Source organism: Pieris rapae, chromosome 22 (assembly GCF_905147795.1).
Source record: "Pieris rapae chromosome 22, ilPieRapa1.1, whole genome shotgun sequence".
NCBI lineage: Eukaryota > Metazoa > Arthropoda > Insecta > Lepidoptera > Pieridae > Pieris > Pieris rapae.
The window spans coordinates 7,028,681-7,046,773 of record NC_059530.1 but is presented as its reverse complement, the minus strand read 5'-3'; the positions used below and the strand labels follow the sequence as shown (position 1 = coordinate 7,046,773).

At 37.5% G+C, this 18,093-nt stretch overlaps 1 protein-coding gene across 1 annotated transcript in view; it reads left to right on the top strand.

The window, feature by feature from the left end:
• Window positions 1-16,548, top strand: part of LOC110992836 (cytoplasmic dynein 2 heavy chain 1) — a 66,676-nt gene extending 50,128 nt beyond the window's left edge. Inside the window, exons 56-79 of the mRNA XM_045633298.1 lie at window positions 60-269; window positions 338-551; window positions 910-1,010; window positions 1,288-1,444; window positions 1,796-1,950; window positions 2,263-2,438; window positions 2,919-3,028; window positions 3,578-3,868; window positions 4,558-4,707; window positions 10,013-10,129; window positions 10,541-10,730; window positions 11,219-11,271; window positions 11,353-11,514; window positions 12,191-12,331; window positions 12,542-12,640; window positions 12,771-12,912; window positions 13,208-13,449; window positions 13,830-13,953; window positions 14,038-14,159; window positions 14,350-14,478; window positions 14,975-15,107; window positions 15,196-15,318; window positions 15,941-16,101; window positions 16,344-16,548. Coding sequence (XP_045489254.1) covers window positions 60-269; window positions 338-551; window positions 910-1,010; window positions 1,288-1,444; window positions 1,796-1,950; window positions 2,263-2,438; window positions 2,919-3,028; window positions 3,578-3,868; window positions 4,558-4,707; window positions 10,013-10,129; window positions 10,541-10,730; window positions 11,219-11,271; window positions 11,353-11,514; window positions 12,191-12,331; window positions 12,542-12,640; window positions 12,771-12,912; window positions 13,208-13,449; window positions 13,830-13,953; window positions 14,038-14,159; window positions 14,350-14,478; window positions 14,975-15,107; window positions 15,196-15,318; window positions 15,941-16,101; window positions 16,344-16,502 — 3,661 coding nt within the window. The 3' untranslated portion in view covers window positions 16,503-16,548. The remainder of the gene's footprint in view (window positions 1-59; window positions 270-337; window positions 552-909; window positions 1,011-1,287; window positions 1,445-1,795; window positions 1,951-2,262; window positions 2,439-2,918; window positions 3,029-3,577; window positions 3,869-4,557; window positions 4,708-10,012; window positions 10,130-10,540; window positions 10,731-11,218; window positions 11,272-11,352; window positions 11,515-12,190; window positions 12,332-12,541; window positions 12,641-12,770; window positions 12,913-13,207; window positions 13,450-13,829; window positions 13,954-14,037; window positions 14,160-14,349; window positions 14,479-14,974; window positions 15,108-15,195; window positions 15,319-15,940; window positions 16,102-16,343) is intronic.
• The last annotated feature ends 1,545 nt before the right edge of the window (window positions 16,549-18,093 follow it).

Genomic DNA, 18,093 nt, shown 5'->3' with positions numbered 1-18,093 from the left:
TATTACTCGAAATTATTGTACTAGGCGTGCGTTTATATACAATACAATAACATCTGCAGATGCCTAGACGCGAGTCACATAAGCCCCGAGACGATAGAGTCGGTGCAGCGCCTGTTGGAGAAGCGCAAAGCATCCTTCGAGCAGGCCACTGCGCGTCGGGCCAGTGCCGCGTGCGCCCCTCTGGCCGCTTGGGTGCACGCCAACCTTGCGCACGCGCACGCCCTGCTCAGAGTTAAGCCACTGCAGGCGCAGCAGAGGCACTTGCACAAGTTGGTGTTCTTGTCTCTTGTGTCTTTTCCATATTGACGGTGTATTTTACCTTTTAAAAATATTACAGGAACCTGCAGCAAGCGGAAAGTGAACTGGAAGCCCTATCGAGCGGAATGACGTCGGTGGAGGAGCGTGTGACGTCACTGAAGGAGCAACTCGGGCAGCACACGCGGGACGCGGCAGCTCTGGAGATGCGACTGGCAGCCGTGACTGACACCATCCAACACGCCAATGGTTTATTGGAACATTTGGCCAACGAGTATCGGACGTGGGAGACTGATGTGGGTAACATTTTTCCTATAACTATGCAACAAATGATTTGAACGTAGAGCAAACGAGAAGACTTGAATAACTCTTAACCGGGTTTATCTAAAAAAAAAAGTGCGTGCGTACAAAGTACACATGTCTGAAGTGAAACTTCTTTGAAAATTAATTATTAATGAGATAAAAGCTCCAATAGATGATCATGTACCAGTATGTGATCACTCTATGTATTTGTATACCTATTAACCGTTCAACCAATAGCGTGTATTTTATTCTTTTTCTCCCTTTCTCACTCTCTCTTCAATCGGTCCCAGTCGCTCTTTTCCTTTTCTTCGACTTGCTGCACATCTTCGTGACGTGAATATTTTATTACAGTTACAAAATATATCTCGGGAGATATCGGAACTTAATCAGAGATCGCTGTTGGCGGCCGCATACGTGGTATTTTTACCTGACCTCACGGAGACACAAGCAGAGTAAATAACTTCATTTTATATTTTTACATATAATTTTATTTTTTTCCTCGTTTTCTGCATTTTAATTTATATTTAAGTTTTATGACTTTTAGAAAACTCTTTTTTGCTGCATTATTTTTTTTACCGCAAATAGTGTTAGGCATTTTGGAAAAAATTTCGTTTTTGTAGATAAAAAAATCACACGGGCAGGTTGCTCACGCGATGGTTAGTGACGTTGCCCATGGACACTTTTTTTTTTGAAGTGGTTATCAAATTTCCTAAAAAAAATTTTTTTTAGATTTCAAATACAAAAATGGTGCCAATTACTAAGATACGAAACCAAAAGCTTCTCTGTGGTCGGTTTCCTGTCGACTCCTGAGAGACAGGTGAAATGGGAAGCCGACGGATTGCCTTTGGACCAGTCTGCGCTCAAGAACGCCGTGCTTATTGATCAGGTTATTGAATGATCTTAATCAAACTGCAACTTTAGTTTAAGACTTCAAAAAAAAAATTGTCCAATTCTATATCATGTTGTGATGTTTGGAATAACAACTTTTTTATTTATTTACTAAATACTTTTACACTAGACTTCTTTACTTACAGTGTTAATTTTTACTATTATTATTTTTCGTCTGAGGCCCAAACTAACTGTTGTGGTCTCTGTCAGAATGACCAACGCTGTAGAATACGTCTGCTCCACAGCATGATGCTGAGCCAGGGCCAGTTACAATCACAGAAACACACACACATTTAACACTTAAAATACTATAAACTACTACTTAAATAGTTGAGATACCTCTTTTTAGTTATTGGATTCACGTAAATGTGGGCTGACTCCATTAATAATAGACCCTGACCGAGAAGCCCTAAACTGGCTGAAAAAGACCCTCAACGGAGCCTCCTTCGAGTTTGTCTCGCAGAATAGTGATAAGCTGCAGACTGCCGTGCAATATGCTTTAAGGTACTCTCAAGATACTCAAAAGAGTATTCCAATACTTTACATGGTTAATGTTCCCGATAGTACTTATCTTTCTAAACTTCGTTACATTAAGATAACTGAAATGATTGTGATGAAACCCGGCCTTATCGTTAAGAAGTCATTTCTTCCAGGCAACAGGAAAAACTAAAAAAAAAAATATTAAGAGCATAACTAAATCTTAATGTAAAATAAACCAAAATCTAATTCATATAGTTTTTGTAACACTAGCCTCGATGTCTATTCACAGATTTTGTCTGATAAACTATTCAAGGTTTTATATTTTTTTAATTACAGGCTTAATCGTACCCTGGTGATATACGACGTGGAATGCGTACACGCCTCGTGGTGGGGCGTAAAAGGAAACGTGTTGCTCGTGACGCGCGATCCGTCACTCGTACGCTCTCTGCCCGCGTACGTGCTCGCCGTTCTTAGCCCTTTGTATTTCACTGCGAGGCTGCATGCGTTGTTCGGTTAGTTCTTTATATCTCAAAATATAGATTAATGTTTTTCAACCTTTTGGTTGAGGCTTTTTAAATAAGCTGGTGGCCAATCACCTATTTGTCGCTAAAAAAAATGTGTGTGTACTTATGTACACGCGTTAGAAGTTATATTTCTTTGGCGTAACAAGATAAAAATATTTTCAAAAAATTTAGATAGAAATAGAAAAAAAGCATTTAATACATTTAAATGTTTATTATACCCCTTATCTTCTTATACAAAGTTTATTTAAATATCACAAAAAAACTAATATGTTGACCCTAGCTAACATCAGGGTGTCGGGTTTTTGTGACGCTATGCGCGCGCATCGTAATAATTTACTGACATAATTTTTCTCAAACGCGTCAAAAGTATAACTTTAATAAAACAAACGGGGTGAGCTAAATAAAACCGTTTAAAAATAGAATATTACTCTTTATATTAAAAATAAATGAAATTAATATTATTTGTAGATCAATTGATACATCACACGATGCAAAAGCAAAATCCCGAAATGAACGAGAAGATCAAAGAAATTAAGTTAAAGAAAGCTTTGCTGCAAAACCAACTTCACGAATTGCAGGTGAGTGAATTTGCCGTCAACAAACGTACTCATCTCTTTTTATATAAACACGGTAAACACAATGAGATAGAAAGAGTTCTCAAGTTTCTTTAATGCAGTTGGACGGTAAGATTTCTTTTTATATTTCGCCTGTCTTAGAAAACATTTACTATGGCTGTTATCTGTATTTTGACAATATCTTTAATTTATATTGAAAACTTTTAAAGAAACTGGATTGTATTTATGGGTGTACGAAGTATTCAAAAAATTATTACGCCATGGCTATCAAACTATTAAGTCGCCTTCCAATGCGAAGTTGTTTGAGGAGATCACTGCTGTGCATTGCTTTTAAGGGGCAGGTTCCTTTATGTGAGAGTTTTTACATCAAAAGTTTGGTAACATTTATAAATAACTTAACTGTTCTTGACATTTGCGTGACTATTATTTATATTATACATTTCTATATGGCTGATGGTGCGGTTTTTTATAATAAATCAATATTAATTTACCACTTTTTTGCAAAGAAACGATTTATTATTATTATTACATATTCAATTCAATATACTTTAGGAAAACCTTCTCAAAGACCTCTCGAGCAACAGCGACATATTACACGACGCAAACTTGAAAGCGTCATTGAACAAGACCCGAGACACGAGTATAACTATATCGGAGTCTCTAAGCTCTGCTCAAAGTATTGAAGAAGAGTTCAAAGCTTCGTGCAAAGTGTTTGAAGAAAGTGCACTGAAAGCGGCGCATTTGGTTCTCGCTGTAAAGGAATTGGCTGCGAAAAAGCCTCTGGTGTCAGTGCCCATCGACACGATGTTGGATGCTTACGTTGATGCCGTTCGAAGAAGCTCGGTAAGTTTGTTAATTTAGGACAAATTCAATGAATTATTTTTGAAATAACTTATGGCAGGGTAAACCTTTACGTAACGCGTTACGGTACTAGTCTGTCTTGCTTCCCTTTCTCTCACGCATACGGCAGAGGTATGCAGGCTCCACCCTTCTCACTCTAACCTACAGTGCTAGCCGTATTTCGGGCAGCCGCTTACCCCTCTCTCTATGTGTCTGTGAATTTAGCAGAGCACTTACCAGCACACACAATAGTTCTATAGCTCTTGATAGTGTACGTCATAATGATAATATAAATATAGATGTTTTGCGACAAAATTGTAATCTAAATTTCTAATATATAACTACCACACGAATTCATTAACTAATTGCGTGAATTTTTTTCTCGATCTCCCTTTCTCACTCTCTCTCAATCGGTCTTAATAGCTCCCTCTCTAGTCTTCGACAAAAACGCTGCACATCTTCGTGACGTTCCGTAAAAAAATTACCCCCATGCGCCTGAAGAAGTTAGTAACTCTTTCATAATAATAATAATAAGCGTCAGTTGTTCCATAAAACAATACTATTTACAAAAGATAGACACTATTTTAATACAAAAATTCAAACGGCACCATCTCTGAACAGTTTTCATTCAGCCAAAACGTATTCAGTCATATGTATAACCTAAATTAGGCAAATTTATAATCTCTTTCCAGGAAGGAAAGAACATCAGCTGCAACGAAGTCATAAAATACCTAATGAGAAGAACAGTGGAGCGCGTGCTTCTCAGTTTGCACAAAAAGGACAAATACAGCGTGGTATTGCATTTGCTGAAGCAAGTGTTTGAAGAAGTAATACCAGAAAAGGTTAATATATAAATTTTACCTAAAAATAAAATTTGTATTATGTTTCCTAAGACGTCCGAGGTCCATTATGAGAGTACATCGCTTCCGTTTCCGCCCAATTCGCTAGTTTACCGACCTTTTCCCACCACGTGACACCGCCGCCAGCGCCCAGCGTTTGAAACTGGAACTAACTTTTTATCGCGCTAAAGCAAGCCGCCAGAATTCTTGTTCATTGTTTGTCTCATAATTAGAGAACCAGGAAGAGCTTGTTTGGACCTCGGACGTCTTAGGAAACATAATACAAATTTTATTTTTAGGTAAAATTTATATATTATGTGTTCCGTTTGACGTCCGAGGTCCATTATGAGAGACGTGTTTGTTATCTCCTGGTGGCTTGTAAAGTTATATTATATAACTAAAAAATAAATTAAAAACGCAACAATGTGATTTAAATTATTTATTTCCGATAGAATCATGATGAAATAAATAATACAATCTAATTACGCTTTAGTAGCATTAAAAAAAATTTTTCATTGTTTATAATGAAGTAGAAAACAAGGTTAATCATTAAGCGGCCGAAAGTACTGAGAAAGAGACTTTTCTGATTGAGTCTCAGCCTTCCGACTATTATTGTCTAGATTTCGACAATAATACTTCTTAAAAGTACTTTCATGACGCCAATTTGCCTTAGCAAGAATTTCATTTATGGGATATCTTTCTAAAAAATTTAGTGAAGCAACAGCTGATCTACAACTACCTGGCGACGCTTCGATACCCGATTCCAAAAGGGTTTTCTTAACCCAGCCCCCAATAATTGTTGGCGTAGCTGGTTTTACAGGATCTCTGGTTGTAATAAACAAATTTGTCAAGGAGCCACGCGTATTATTAGAGACAGTTATGAGTGTCCTAAGCCAAAATAAGGGATCTAGATGCTTATCCGGGCAAGATAAAAACGTCCAACTTGATTGTCTATACGTTCCTGTATCTGTTTTAGAACCGAAAACTGGATGCAAAGTGATGGAATCACCGTTATCAATAAAATGCTGAGGGTCGCAATGCAAGAGAGTCAAATCATGAACTCTGCGCCCAGAAGCTAATAAAATTATTGTGGCTGTACGTTTCGAGATATGAAATAAATTTTGCTCATCTAGTTTTAGGCTTTTCAAATAATTTATAACTATTCTAGCATCCCATACTGGCAATTTCTGTGCGGTTGGTTTAGCTATAGATATCGCTTTAAGGATATGTTTTACCAATTTATTAGAAGAAATTTTAATATCGCTTAGTGTCTCACAAATTGATGCTATGACAGATTTGTGAACTAAAATAGATCTATATGCCAGATGATCATTTATAAATAGTTTTGCTAAGTATCTAGCTACATCAGGAGCCGGTAAGCGACAGTTTATATTATTTTGTTGACACCAATTTACCCATTTATGCCAAATAGGAGCATATGTTTTCCTTGTTGAGGCTCTCCAACAAGACGAAAGAAGTTGCTTTTCGTCTCGTGTCCAGTTATTTGTTAAAGATTCCCAGCCAAAATCAGCCACGCTTCCAACTGTAATTTCTGAACCTGAGGAGGTGGTTGACCTGTTACCGTATTTATCAGGGTTTTGTTTAGATTCCGTATTGGTAGCGAGGGTGCAAGTGCTCGGCCTTTCAAATCCGGGCGCCAAAAAGGCTTCCTGCACCTGGGTGCTATTATTATGAACTTCCCTTGGGATAAGTTGAGATGGTGCAGCACTCGAGGTAGAAGCGCTGGCGGTGGAAATATCCACGCTAGATCGTATCGCCAGCATTTGCTGAAGGCGTCGTGAAAGCAAGCGTTCGAGTCTAATAAGTCTAGCGACACATAACTTGCCACGACATGAGCCCCTTGTGAAGCGAAAAGATCTATTTCGGGGGTTCCCCATCGTCTGAATATTTCCGTGGTTGCCTCTTTCAAGAGATGCCATTCGGCGCCCCTGCGATTGCGCGAGAGGTAATCGGCTTCCACGTTGTACAATCCCGGTAAGTGGTGAGGGATAAGTACAATATTCAAACTGTCCGTCAGTGCCAGAAGATCTTCTGTCAATTTTAACAGCGTTCGGGACCTTGTTCCTCCTTCGTTTTTTATGTACGATACAACAGTTTTGCTGTCGCTTTGTAGGATTACCGTCGAGTCCTTTAGGACCTCGGATGTCAAAGAGATTGCTGCTATCACAGCGTGCATCTCCTTCAAATTGCAATGCCACTCCATCTGACTTTGAGTCCAAGAACCTTTCAGGGGTTTGTTGTTGACTAGCGCTCCCCATTGTAGATCCGAGGCATCGGTGACAATGTAATTCACATGCCTTGTTTTGAAGTGAATCGGTGTCTTGTGACTGAGGTTTTGTAACCACCATACCATGTCTTGTTTTACCTCCTCTGCAAGAGGACTCGGGTATACAGGAGATATCCTTAATGCATTGCTGTGTCGCTGCAGCGTTCGGCAATGCAACCTTCCCCGGTGGGTGATGAAGGTCGCAAAATTGAGATACCCTAAGAGGCGTTGGGCCTGCTTGAGGGTCCAATTGCCGGCTGACAAGCGTGTTATCAGGCACTGACGAATTTTGATTACTTTTTCTGTAGGTAAGGACTTTGCATTTGATAGTGTGTCCCACGTGATACCAAGAAAATCGATCGACCTCGTTGGAGTGCATATCGACTTCTCTAGATTTATGGTTCAGCCTAGGTTCTTCAAAAAGGTCATGGCTATGAGAACCTGGGAGTTCAGAATTGTTCTGTCCTGGTGGACCAGTAAGTAATCGTCCAAAAAAAACGATCACTCGTAAGCCGTGACGGCGTAACAGCTCGGCTGTCCAATTTGTCACTGAAGCAAACATTTTCGGAGCTATGGCCAACCCAAAAGGTAGACATGTCATTTGAAGGAGCCTTCCCTCGTAACTGATACGCAAAAAACAACGATGTTCGAGGGAAATCGGTATATGATAATAGGCTTGGCTGAGATCCAGCTTCACCATCCAATCGCCTTTTTGTAGGAAATTTGGCATTTGGTGGTGATGAAACAGATGAAAAGGTTCTGGTTTCATGAATTGATTTAATGATTTTAGGTTGAAAATGACTCGATTTCTTCCGCTTTTCTTTGTTATTATAAAGAGTGGAGATATGAACGACGGAGTCAGCGGTGCTGGCTCCAGTATATGGTCTCGAATCATGGTGTGGATTTCCAACGACATCGAGGTTGAAACAGGTGTTTGCAACTTTTTTAGGATTTCCCGCGTTGGTAGTACTAATGGCGGTTTTCGATTGAAAGGTATTCGAGCGGAGGTTATTATTTTTAGAATGGAAGGAGGAGGTTGTAATTTCGCCCAATTTTTGTGATAGTACCTTAAACAACCGCCCGAAAAGCCCATCGAGTCACTTATTCTTGTATTTATTTGGTCTTTTATATTTGCGCCCCCCTTTTTTCTTGTTTTCGTGATTATCGAAGTTGTGACTCTTTTGTCCTTGTTTTGAGTTGTATCGGTTACCAAGAAAGGGCTTTTGACTGACCTGAGACGTTGAAGCTACAGGCGATTTAGAACGTATGGGTGATTTAACGCGTATAGTTTTAGGTTGGTACCCGCGAATTTTGTCAGATTTATCAATACCACCAACTTTTTGTAAATATGTAGATAGTTGTTCAGGATTAAAGATGTACTCTGAAGATGGGGGAATTTTATCTAAATCTTCTCTAATATGTTTTCTTTTTAGGTTTTTTAGCAATGATTTACGGCGAGATTCTAAGACTTCGGCCCGCTTGCCACAAATAATTTGTAAAACATCATGAGTAACGGCTTTATACTCTGACTTTTCACCAAAACATTCTTGTAATTTATCATGTATAGAATTTGAATTAAGTATCACGTTCGACTGTGTTGACCACTCTAAAACGCTACGTAACGCCTTATTGACAAACTCATTTTGAGCTAAAAACGCGTTTGATAAGGCCGCAAAACTTCGTTCCATGAGATACAATTTTGACGAATCCTCTAGGAACCTTAATTCTTCATTAATTTTTAAATCAGTAAAAGCAGGAAAAGCAAGGTATTTCTTTTGTACATCAATATAACGCACACAGTTCCAATCAGAAGTGTTAAACCTTTGCATTGAAATTAATTTTGTAACTCTCTCAGTGATCGCCTTTGCAATTGGAGGTTCTTGAACCGACACGTCTAATTGCGCAATATCTTTAAATAAAGCCGCATGGTTCAAAAAAGGGTCGTCTAGATTTGCATTATTAGATTCGGTCACTTTATTAAACATGCTAGACGACGCAGCAAAATTGTAAAAAGTATTATGTAGGTGACTCACCAATTGCTGCGACAATTGCTCAAACCTTTGATCCAAATCTCGAGAAGAAACACGTGAATCACTGCGCACGTGGTTTTTTCGTCTTTGCTTTGGCGGCGGTTCTTCATCCTCTTCACTCGTACTCGAACTTTGCGAAGAACTCGGCTTGTCAGAACTTGCAGAGACAATATCTCCCGTGATATGAGACGGCTTTGTATTTGTAAAATGCGTCTCAGGCACGTTTGACCGCGTGGCCAACACATTTTCACTGATTTTAGCACTTTCATTAGACATTCTGTATTTTAACGTTAAAAACCGAGATCACCAATTTACGTAATAATTATTTCCAATTTGAAAATAAATTTTAGGTCGATATAACTTTTAAATATACTGCTTCGTTTTTAAGTTTGCACTAGCGACTGTGCTAGACGAAAAACGACGCAACAATGAACAAGAATTCTGGCGGCTTTCTTTAGCGCGATAAAAAGTTAGTTCCAGTTTCAAACGCTGGGCGCTGGCGGCGGTGTCACGTGGTGGGAAAAGGTCGGTAAACTAGCGAATTGGGCGGAAACGGAAGCGATGTACTCTCATAATGGACCTCGGACGTCAAACGGAACACATAATAAATTATTAATTGTGTATTTAAAATATATGTGACTGGTGTCTGGAGTATCTGTTTAGTATGTGTAGTGTATATATTAGATCGGTAAACTATACAGTTGTATCCCAACACATATAATAAACACTCTTAATGCCAGAGGGCTCGCGAGTGCGTTGCCAGGCTTTTAAGAGTTGGTCCGCTCTCGAGGAACCCTAAGTCGGATTGGTTCGGAAATAGTTCAGAGGACAGATGGTTCCACATAGTCCTCTGAACAGTCTCCGTGGTAAATTCAGAAAGACCCCACATCTACACAACACCAAGGGATCAAGTTACTCGAAAATAATCGGATTTTGCAGATACGGCTTATAATTTTAGTTATGAGGTTTTCATTAGAATATTTTTTTTCAGCTCTGGCATTTGTTTATAGGAAGCTTTGAATTGATTGACGATCGAGAAATTGCTGCAATTAAGAATGTTTACAATTGGATTCCTGATGATTGTCTTAAAAGAGTTGCCAGTATTAAGGTAGTGTAAAGGGCGCTTCATATTATAGAGATTATAGTTTAATATAGTAACACAAGCTGACTTTGAATAGCTGTCAATATTATTAATAACCAAAGCCTTAACAAATACTCATCAGATTTTAATAACGATTTTAACGAAATCCTTTCTAATTTATTTTTAAATTATAATTTCCGATATTTTTTTGGACAAACATTCTTCTGAAACTACTACTAATAAGTAATTTAAGTCTAAACTAAATTACTAAAAAGATTATTTAACATCAGAGAATGTTCAATAACACTACTCTACTCACACACTACTCTTTCTTCAGGGGAAGACACTTTTCTTGTGTTGTACCTTTATATCATGATATTCTTGCAAATAAATATATTATTATTATTATATTTGTTATTCATATAATTGCACTTTCAGATGGAAGACGAAGAGTTATTTAACAAGCTTTCGTTAAAAAACACGTTATGGTTGGACTTTATGAAGTCCGGAGACTTTGGACTGATGAACAAATTGGGGCTGACGATATTTGAGACGGTCGTGGCAGTCTCTGCTCTGAGGCCCAATTCTCTGTACCGGGCCGTGATCCTGTTGGTGGATCGAATGCTAGGTGAGATATACTATCGTAACTAAATCGTTAAAAGTAATACCTAAGTCAGATTAACAAATTGGCACAACGCAAACAACAAAAGTAATTTTTTTCTTTCATCTAAAATCTCCCGATCTTCGAATTCTGAAATGGTCAAACTATCCAGATATAATCTCACAAAACGTCTAAAAGTTTTGTCGGAAACTAACACAAACACGGCGTATAGCATTCAGGGACGCTCAGCCTCATATACAGATACGCACACACATCCACACACTCGTTCACGCATATTTTTATGTCTTATACGACTTGTTTCATTAAAAAAAATGTTTAACTAATACTATATTATATATATGAATATACTGCTATCACTTATTTCCACTTCATTAAATTTGTATCGTAGATATCTCTACTCATCGGCAAAGACAGAGGGTGTAAGCCGAGAGAAAAGCCGGCGTAAAGAACTCTAGATTATATTTACGTCTTCAATTTAAAAAAAATTGTTTTAGACATGCACCATGTTTCACGAAATAATTATTCTCTTGTCACCCACAACCCAGAGGCATTAGAATGAGGACTAGCATTAGATCAATGTTGTCAGAACCAAATTTCTGTAAATTTGCTACATGTCTATGGTTACGAGTCGAGTGATTGCATAAATGTTGCAGGAGCTGGAGTGATGAGCGGTGGTGATGAGATTCGCAAAGCTCACCGTTGGTCATCACCGCAGCGCTGTGTCCTACTTCTGGGGACTCACGCGGCTGATCAGTTGCAGGCACACGCTTATCCACGCCGTTTTATACAGGTCAACATTAAAACGCAAACTATTCTTCTTGTATAGATAATAACTTCTTATAATATAACTAGCTGAGATCTTTAATGGATACATATTAACATAACATTATTTAATTCTATAGATCGGGACTTGATCTAATCAACGAATGAAGAAGACTGTATAAATAACGTCAAAATTGAAATTCCTCCTCATCTATTTGCAGGCGTCAGACGTCAATATATTTCGTGACCCTTGAGATCTCATCAATATTTATTTATGTGAAAACGCAAGCGAAATAAATCTAGATTTTTGTGAGATCCATAAACATCTGTCAATTTATTGACTGTTTGTGTGCGTGTTGATTTGGATGAGCACGTTACAAAATGTAGCTTCGTAAAGTATCTTTGTGTTTTTGCTTATTTAAAATGAATGTGTAACTGATTTCGCAAATTTATTTTCTTTGATTAACTTCCCTTAATATAGCATTAAGATGAGTTAGTGTGGCCTGTATTTTGGCAACTTTTATCGTCCATTATTACGAAACAGAATGATCTTCTGACTACTGATGAATAATGCAGTTGCTATTGCATATGCTATTAGGGAAATAAATACAAAAAAATAGGAAAAAATAGTATTATTTAATTTATGTACCATAAAAAGTATGGACGTTTTTTACATCTGCTTTATATTAAAGTATGAATTTTAGATGGGAATAGACGAGGGGCGTCAAGCGTGGGAAGGAGCTGTCGATAGCATTCGCGAAGGAGGCTGGCTCGCCATCAACGTGGGAGCTTCGCCCTTCTCCAAGGCTCTTAGGGAATTCCTAGATGACCTGAAGAATCGACCGGTATCATTTGTCGTTTAAAGAATATTTAAATTTTTTAAAATTTCATTATATTATTTACCTAACTCTGTTTAAACGTTAAATAAATGTCATATTAATGTTTAACAATGTGCAGTCATTAATATAAAGATTTGGCTCATTTTTAAGAGAATTCTGTTATCAGAAAATATCCCCACGAACTGATTAACTATAATGATTCATTTCGTGATCCAGGTCGAAGACTTTAATAGTGACTTCCGCGTGTGGATTGTCGCTGAAGATCGCGAAGTTCCGGCTGCGATATCCGGTTCCTGTGTCAATGTATTACTTGAGGTGGGTTTCAATAAGCTTTTGTCTCTTTATTCATAACAAAACCTTTAAGGACAAAGCCTAATTAGTCTACTAAACTTATCAATATTAGTCTCAAACAAAATTAGATTTAACCATATTTTTTTAATTTTAGACGGCAGAGGGCGTGAAACACAATGTGTGCAGCGTGTTAAGTACTTGGAGCAGTTCACAAAACGCGACGACCACGAGGCGTCTGGTCAACCTTTCGATTTTGCACGCTCTGGTGTTGGAGCGGAGGGCGTACGTGCCGTTAGGTAAATGGGCATTTATTCATATGAAAGGTGTTATCCAACTTAGAGAACAATTTAAGATTCATCGAAATCATTGTAAATATATATTTATGATTCATCAAGCATTATATATACTATTATTATTTATCTCTATATATGTTTATATTTAATTGTATTATGTAAGTATTTTATACGTTAAGCATATCATAGGTGAGACTATATTTCTGCTTTGAACGTTTTACGAATTTTTATACTAACCACAGCGTCTTCACTTCGAAGTTCCTAGGTTTATGCTGTTATTGCATTTACAATGTTTAAGGTTGGAGCCAATACTACGAGTGGGGTTGGGGCGAAGTGTCCCTTGTACGTGCGTGCGTATCTCAAAGTACGAATACGTCTCGCTCGGTGTGCGAAGCCGTGTACGCAGCTCGCGTCCCGACGGCACCCGACCGACGCGTGCTTCGAGCTCTGGTGGCTTCGTGCTTGGGAGACTCTTCCCAAGCGAATACGTATACGCTGCCCGGGCTGAATGCGCCTTTGCCGTACGCAGATAATTTGCAGGTACTTTTGCATACTTCAATAGTTCAATACTTTATCTCATTGATGTTAATCTCTTGGAATCGCACGTGAAACACGAGAATTCTAGGCAGGTGTGATGCTGGGTAGCTTGTCTTCTTTTCTTATAGCACAACATCCACCGTTGTCTCCCACCTAGAAGATTCGTTCTAGAATATTGCCCCATTAAAAGAAGTATAACTAGTCCTGAATATGCCGGAAAACGGATCTTCTCTACATGTATATACGTCTCTTGTACTTGTAGAAAATTTTAAATTTTTTTGAATTATTTAAGTTTTGAACTCTATTGAAGCTATTGAAATGTCTATTCCACAAATGAGTAATGGCGAATCGGAATTGAAAGTCTTATAAGAGTTACTGTTCAGGATTACATATCGGCGCTTGAGAACTTGCCGGAACTCGATCCTCCTGAACTTCTGGGTTTGGCTAAGAACTGTCGCCTGGCCTGGGAGAGGAAGGCTGCCGAGAATATTGTCTCGGGTCTCAGAGGTAGGAAGATTGCTTAAACTCTTATTAATAATAAATATGTTTTGTAATGTTCGATACTATTTTTATACCTTCAAAAATTTTCAGAAATGAACTTGACCGTTTCAAAGAAAAACACAAGCACAGCTCCGATAAAATCACTTCTGGCTTTGTGGAAGAAACTTATGTCCGGGAATCCTCTTCTCAAACCGGACTTCTCCGTCGAAATAGTAAAGTATTTGTTTTTATTAGGAAGTAGATCATGTTTTATGAAGTTATTTTATTTGAAATATATTTTTTTAATCATCTGACTGATTGAGTGATTCCACATGTGAGAGTTTCTTAAGGCAGACTTGCCGCCCATCACCACTGTGGTAAAGTTTCCTATGCCATTCTAAACGGTAGCAAAAATTTACGCAGCGTGGCAGTGACTGGTGGACGTGCGTGTGCGCAGGTGAATCGAGTGACGCGAAACGAAGTGCGAGAGCTATACATCATACGCTGGCTGCGTATGCGCATCGGCTGCATACCGACACGCACTTGCATGTTGTACGTATTTATATTGTAATTTAAAAGCGCCTTATAATTTTCTTTTTATTAATTTGTGGATTAGCTTCTTCTTCAATATAGAAAGTCAAAACCACAATCGACTCGATAATTTAAAAATTAAAGGACCAGAGATATATTTCAAATTACTCAAATATATGTTTGATTAAAATTCGTTATATAGTTATATTAACACATATTTTTATTTAGAAAAATCTTGATGTCAATAAACAACAGGATTCATTTTGAAAGAAGACGACTGTGAACGTATACATATTTCGTGTATAAATTACAATTAAGTACAATTCACATGTCTGAGCATGATCAACACTTCAATTTAAACTACTGAATGTCAAATTATTGCGAGTCGACTATAATATATTCAAATAGTTTGTGGTGATGGAAATCAATTGGAAAGGATTCAAATGTCATTATTTGCGTATTAAACATCTAATCTAGTTAAAGGATTCAGAAAACTATATGAATTTTATATTCATAGGTACCAGAAGAATGGCAAATGTTGTGGTCCGGGCCGGATAAGCCGGACGAGTACATCCGGGAGTTCTGTTTCAGAGCACGAGCTTCCGCCCAACGACTCACAGGCAAAATCGCAGACAACTTTATGCCTAAACGTTAGTATCTATAAATGTATTATAATATAATTATGGTTGATCTACATACAAAAAAGCCGTAAATTGTAATAAATAATGATTTGGACAGAATTAGACCTTCGTTCCCTGCTGTTCCCGGCGCGTGCCTTGCGAGCGATTCAGGCGAATGCCGCGGCCACACTCGGTTGCGCTCCGCACTCTTTGAGGCTGGATGTGCAGTGGGACCAAAAAGGTCAGTAAAGTACTCTTATATTCAAACAATTACGTATTATTAGAATTATGGATGAAAATGTAATGAAAAAACATAACGCATCGGATCGGTGGATCTACTTAAGGGAATTTTTGGCAGCAGCCCAGGGCTTTTATTGTAATTTTTATAATTGTAAGGGCCTGTTTCACAATGTATGGATAAAGTACCAAATAGCTATGCAACACATAAATTATTTGAAAGATAAAAGTTCCGAATAAGATACTTCGCATTTCATGACGAAAAGCGCTATCTAATAGTTGTGAAACGCAGAAATACTGTTTATCCTACAAATAAGTAATAAATAGCTTATTTGGAACTTATCCGGACATTGTGAAACAGACCCTTGATGTTTATTATAATGATTGGTGTTTAATTACATGACATTTTGGCTTATTTATTTTTTCTCTTTATAGATTTTAGTTTCAGTGTAAATATAAATAACTTGAATTCACAGATTATAACGAATCCGGTTTGACATTTTGACAGCTGACAGCAGTATGTCAAGAGTAAATTATACTTATTTACCGAATATCGTGTTTTTATATTTTATTCTTATTTATCATAATTATCTAATTTCAACACACAATTTAATTAATTTGTTAAGAATATGAGGAGCGCTCAAACAGCGTGAAAGTGGCCGGCCTGTCATTAAGCGGGTGTCGTTGGGACGTGTCGGGCTTGTGTCCAGTTGATGTGCACGCGCCTCCTTGCTTACCTGCACCGCCTCTGTTACTTACATATGTACCAGGAGATAATGAATTACAGGTGAAATAATACCACGTATTTTTCTATTTTGTTTTGTAAATGAATCCAATGTTCTTAATTTATTTATAATCTGTTAATTTATAAACTGTTTTCGTACTCATAATACTGTTCAAGTTACATATTAATTTTTTTTTAATTAAATGTGCTTTTTATGGCGTTATACTCTTACGTGTCAATTATACAAAACTCTACGGAGACTCCCTACATTTAAGTTTTTCTAGCAAAACTAAAATGAATTCCAGAATCGCGCGTCCCGCTCTAGTCGCGTGACCCTGGCAATTTACGCGAGTGAGACGAGGGACGCGCTAGTGTGCGAAGTGAGCGCACCACTCGCACCTAACTTCACGCCGCAGAACGCGATTTTGCACGCAGCCGCTCTTTTCATTGCACCTGTCGATTAATGTTATTATTGTGTGAAAATGTGTAATAATAAAGGATTATTAATGCTGTTTTGTATTCATTTACTTATATATAATAATTTTAATTTATGATGGTAAAATAAGTTTTTGTATTTATAAAAAAGGAATTACAATTATTCTAACGCCGTTTACAATAATAATAATAATAATTTATTCATTGCAAGACTATGGTACAAAATGTCAAGATGGTACAATCGTAAGTCGTTCGCATATTCTGCCACACACAATGGCGCGCAAATTTATCTTAATTTAGATTTTATATTATTAGTCAGATTCATCTCAATTAAGTCAATTATCATACATTATTAAATTTGCTTGCATTACGCGCTAATTTTGCATTATAAAATTGTGACGAAATTGTTCCTTTGATGTTTGTACATCTTTTGTTTAGTTTTATATCGTTTAACGCCCGAACCCAATAATTATCTACAATCTCGGATTGAAAACAATTTGAGATCAGACCGACACTCATATTTGATAACCAATTTAAACCAAATAAAGTAAGTAAAACCGTACAAATAATATTAAAATATACATGTCTATGTTTAAAATATACCAAATAGCTTTTTAATTACTTTACAAACTGGTAAGTTAAAATCTTAAGATGGTCATGGCACAGTTGAAAAGTCGTACAAAAGTCTATCCACACACATCGATCCGACCTACCATGGATAGCATGTATTGATGGCTATTACAATCCGTCGTTTGGTTATTAGCACACTTTTATCAACATTTGGATTAAGATGTCTTTCTCAGATGGTCAAAAAAGGATTGAGATAGATTATTGGCTTCAGCGTGTGACTTACATCCCTGAGTTCGATCGATCGGTAGGTTCGATCTCTGGCTGTGCTGAAATGGAGTTTCATTCTACGTCTCAAAGTTCTGTTATAAATAGAAATAAAAAACAGAAGTACTCTTTAGTGAAATATCAATTTATAGTACATTTATTAAGGATTAGAAATAGCATTTAATCGGAATTACCTCCCTTATTTTTAATAGCATTAAATACCGCCGCCAGTGGTCTATCGCAGCACGCGCCATATTCGTCTATTTCAGTGATTGCAATTTTTAAAGATAACTTCAGAGTCTCCAAATTTTTATGGCGTTTATCACAGAACTAGACAAATTTGACAGGTCTTAGGGAAGATCTAAGACCTGCCAAATTATATAGTCCGAATGATTAAAGTTCGGGCTGGAGGAAGGCCAATCCGCATGTCTAATTAAGTCGATGTTTTTACGCTTTACCCAGGCTTGAGTGGTATTGGTGTGTGTGCAGGCGTAGAGTTAAATTAAACACGAAGAAGAAGAAGAAGATTAAAGAAACAAAAGATCTTTCTATACACCCCGTATCTATATTCATTTTCACAATCAGTAATCAATGCTATCGGTTTAGAGTTAGGTATAATATTTAATTAATTGTGAAGATTGTGGAGTTTTCCCGACTAGCTGATGAAACTAATTAAAATCACACCGTTATTCTAAATGGGTAGCCGCTGCCGGCATTGAGTAAAATTTTTGAAAAAAATATTCTATAAGAATATGGCTGGCCCCAGCAGTATGGTTTTACAAGAGG